The sequence below is a fragment of the Austrofundulus limnaeus genome, unplaced genomic scaffold, assembly GCF_001266775.1.
Source record: "Austrofundulus limnaeus strain Quisiro unplaced genomic scaffold, Austrofundulus_limnaeus-1.0 Scaffold855, whole genome shotgun sequence".
Lineage (NCBI taxonomy): Eukaryota > Metazoa > Chordata > Actinopteri > Cyprinodontiformes > Rivulidae > Austrofundulus > Austrofundulus limnaeus.
In genome coordinates, this window is record NW_013953257.1 from 172,822 (window position 1) to 177,404 (window position 4,583).

The 4,583-nt window shown below is 43.9% G+C and overlaps 1 protein-coding gene across 1 annotated transcript in view; it reads left to right on the forward strand.

The window, feature by feature from the left end:
* The window catches only part of LOC106532934 (microtubule-associated serine/threonine-protein kinase 2), a gene marked incomplete at both ends in the record, with an annotated part of 12,761 nt that extends 8,620 nt beyond the window's left edge, over nt 1-4,141 (forward strand). Inside the window, 5 exon segments of the mRNA XM_014029109.1 lie at nt 508-599; nt 2,005-2,080; nt 3,385-3,405; nt 3,630-3,708; nt 3,987-4,141. Coding sequence (XP_013884563.1) covers nt 508-599; nt 2,005-2,080; nt 3,385-3,405; nt 3,630-3,708; nt 3,987-4,141 — 423 coding nt within the window.
* Between the last annotated feature and the right edge of the window lie 442 nt (nt 4,142-4,583).

Genomic DNA, 4,583 nt, shown 5'->3' on the forward strand with positions numbered 1-4,583 from the left:
AATATTTTTGGATTCTTACCATGCTAATGCTACCATTACTCTCTGGCTCCTTAGGAGTAGAGGAGTCCAAATAACTGGCTCACTGCTGCCAACTACTGGCCAGAGGCTTAACTACAACATAAAAATGAACCGTTGGCGGGGAAGTTGACGTTTTAAACCTGAATTAAAAATCGATACAGGGCTTTTGAATATCGATACAGTATTGGTAAATGAAATATCGATATCTATCGGTGTATCAATATTTTCCTACAGCCCTAGTTAAGGGGGGGGGGGGACTGTGACAAAGCAAAGGTTCAGCGCAGTCTGCTGCTTCTTTACATTTGTTTTGTTTTTGTTTTGTTATTTTTTTATTTTTGTTGTTGTTTTTTTGAGACAACAGTTGTTGTCACTTGGAGCTGTATAAATGAATTGAACTGAACGGATGTAGGACCCATGCAATCAAGGTTCTGAAGGTTCTGATGGTCTGGTAGGTTAAAGTTCTGAGACTCTGTTTGTTTCTGTCTCCAGCTGTCGAGCCAGTAACAGGAAGAGTCTCATCGTGACGTCCAGCACCTCGCCGACCCTGCCCCGCCCCCACTCACCTTTACATGGACACACAGGTAACACACATGACCACATGAATGACAACATGTGTGACAGCAGGCAGGYTTCTAGACTAACTTTTTGCACCGGTTGCACCACTGCGCCTAACATTTTTCTTTAGGTGCAACATGTATGACAACGTGACAACATGTATGACATATATAACAATGTATGACATGAATGACAACATGTATGACATATCTGGCAACATGAATGACAACATGTATGACATATCTGGCAACATGTATGACAACATGACAACATGTATGACAACATGACAACATGTATGACATATATAACAACGTATGACATGTATAACATGTATGACATATGACATATATGACAGTATGTATGACATATATGACAACATGTATAACATATATGACAACATGTATGACATGTATGACAACATGTATGACATGAATGACAACATGTATGACATATCTGGCAACATGTATGACAACATGTATGACAACATGACAACATGTATGACATATATAACAACATATGACATGTATAACATGTATGACATATGACATATATGACAGTATGTATGACATATATGACAACATGTATGACATATATGACAACATGTATGACATATATGACAACATGTATGACATGTATGACAACATGTATGACATGTATGACAACATGTATGACAACGTGACAACATGTATGAACAACATGTATGAATGTATGACATGTATGACAACATATATGACATGTATGACAACATGTATGACATGTATGACAACATGTATGACAACATGTATGACATGTATGACAACAGGTATGACAACATGTATGACAACATGTATGACATGTATGACAACATGTATGACATGTATGACAACAGGTATGACAACATGTATGACAAAATGTATGACATGTATGACAACATGTATGACATGTATGACATCACTCGCAGATCACCTCCAGCTGATAGACGTGAAGTCAGGAGGAGTGAGGATGAGGAGGGACATGAGGAAGGACAGAAAGATTAAAAAGAGCCTGGAGCCTCAGAAACAGATTTAATTTCCTGTTCCTGGAAGCAGAACCACAGAAGCACAAACATTAATAAATGGTTCTGTTGGTACCGGTACCTCAGTGGGTCAGTACCAACAGCTGTCCTGACACTTAGTCAATTCAAGCTTCTTTTAATTTTAGTTTCATCAGAGTTTTGATGTAAAACAATGGTGTTTATCATCAGAAACAGGTAGAAACACACCTGTATCTGACTGTACATTTCTCTCACATGATGTTGAGGAGTGAGAAATATCAGTGATGACATCATCTGGTCTGTCTGTTAATCCTCCATCCTTTCAGCTGCTGCTGATGTGTTGCCTCTGTGTCCAAAACCCTCTTTGTGTGAAACTGTATTTACATGTGTTTAAATCTGAACATGTTTTTGTTTTTCAGGAACGAGCCCATTGGACAGCCCTCGCAACTTCTCCCCCAACGCCGCTGCACACTTCTCCTTTGTTCCAGCACGCAGGTGAGACACCTTTACCTGCAGAAAAACAAAGACAGCTGATCCAGCCTGACAGGAAGTGATGGAAACAAACTGCTGTTGTTCAGCTGATGAGCCGTCACTCAGACTGGGATTAATAAATGTCTTACCTGCTTCAGMTGTGACACACTTGAACACCTGACCCTGGTCTGTCTGCAGCACTTTAACAGAACCGTTTCAGCTTGAGCTGAAATCAAGTTTAGAAATAAAAACCCCCACACAGCTTGAACCAACATCCTGAGGCTGCCGAAACCAACTGAAACCAACTGAAACCAGCCGAAACCAACCGAAACCAACCAAAACCTGCCAAATCCAGCCAAAACCAACTGAAACCAGCCAAAACCACCCGAAAACAGCCGAAACCAACTGAAACCAGCTGAAACCAGCCAAAACCAAACGGAAACCAACCGAAAACAGCTGAAACCAGCCAAAACCTACTGAAACCAGCCAAAACCAAACCGAAAAACAGCCAAAACCAAACCAAAACCAGCTGAAACCAGCCGAAACCTAACTGAAACCAACTGAAGCCAGCCAAAACCAAACCGAAACCAGCTGAAACCAGCCAAAACCAACCGAAACCAGCCGAAACCAAACCGAAACCAGCCAAAACCAAACCGAAACCAGCTGAAACCAGCCGAAACCTAACTGAAACCAACTGAAATCAGCCGAAACCAACCGAAACCTGCCAAACCCAGGCGCAACCAGCCGAATCCAGCCGAAACCAGCTGAAAACAGCCGAAACCAACTGAAGCCAGCCAAAACCAAACTGAAACCAGCCAAAACCAACCGAAACCAGCTGAAACCAGCCGAAACCTAACTGAAACCAACTAAAGCCAGCCAAAACCAACCGAAACCAGCTGAAACCAAACCGAAACCAGCTGAAACCAAACCGAAAGCACCTGAAACCAGCCAAAACCTGCTCCAGCCGCAACCTGCCGAAACCAACTGAAACCGGCTGAAGCTAGCATTAACAATGATTTAAATTGGAAAATCCATCAGTGTCAGCTGCTCATCACTCAGACAACAGCACCACCATGTGGTCAGATCAGAAATGACACCCTGACACGTCTGTCATAGAATAGAATAGAATAGAATAGAATAGAATAGAATAGAATAGCCTTTATTGTCCTGCCGAGGGGAAATTCATGGACATTAAATAAGTGCAAATGTCTTTCCATACGTTTCATTATCAGCCTGTTGTGTAATGAACTGTTGATAAACTGTAGTTTTCAGTAAATGTGTCTGAAGGACACTGATTTGTTCAAACATCTGTTTTGTGTTTCTCACAGTCATGGACACAGAACGGACAGGTAAACTCTGACTCCTCCCCCCTTTTCCTCCCTCTCACCTTTGTCTGTTCCTGCATGGCTGAACGCTCTGATCTGAGCTGCTACTGCTGCAGCAGCAGCTGCTACTGCTACTGATCCAGCTGTAGATGAATGAAGTCCATCGTGCTCCATGTGGTCGTGTCTAAATGAAACATTTAGTAACTGTTAGCAGCAGCTGGTGCTGATGAGTCTGCTTGTGTCTTCAGGACTGATGGACGCCGCTGGTCTCTGGCCTCCCTGCCCTCCTCTGGTTATGGAACCAACACCCCCAGTTCCACCGTCTCTGTGAGTTTTACTGTTTTATCTTCAGTCAGACCTGCAGGGTCCTGCCTCTAGACCTGCAGGGTCCTGCCTCTAGACCTGCAGGGTCCTGCCTCTAGACCTGCAGGGTCCTGCCTCTAGACCTGCAGAGTCCTCCTCTCACAGTCCTCCTGTTCATCTCAGGACTGTTGTCAGGTCTCCTTGTAGACCTGGTCTCTGCAGACCTGGTCTCTGCAGACCTGGTCTCTGTAGACCCGGTCCTGTCTGGTTGTAATCCTGCTCCTCTGCTCCTCCTCTCACAGTCCTCCTGTTCATCTCAGGAGAAGCTGCACCAGCTGCCCTTCCAGCCGACAGCAGACGAGCTGCACTTCCTCACCAAACACTTCAGCTCTGAGAGCGTGACGGACGAGGAGGACCGCCGCTCCCCCGCCATGAGACCTCGCTCCCGCAGCCTCAGGTACCGCCCCCTGGCTCCGCCCCCTCACCTTTACCTTTACCAGTGACCATCTGAAATGTTTACATTCAGTTTTCACCTCACATCCAATAAACACCTTCACACCTCCCAAACCTGATGTGCTCAGGCTTTATTTCTCTTTGACTCCCATGATGCTGCCACTTCCTGCAGAGCTTTCACAATAAAAGACCTGAAAACCTCTAAATCTCCTGCAACCAAATGTAGTGTTTTGTGACCCTTAGTTGGCCCCCAGACCCCAGCTTGAAAAACAACAGAGAAAATAAAATCATAGAACGATCATCCTGTTTTTAAAATGTTTTATCAAAACTGTCAGAACAAGAAATGAGACATAAATAAAAACAACAGAGAAAATAAAGGTTTTGTGGTTTTCTTATGTCATGTATTAGTGTGTGTGTGTGTGTGTGTGTGTGTGTGTGTGTGTGTG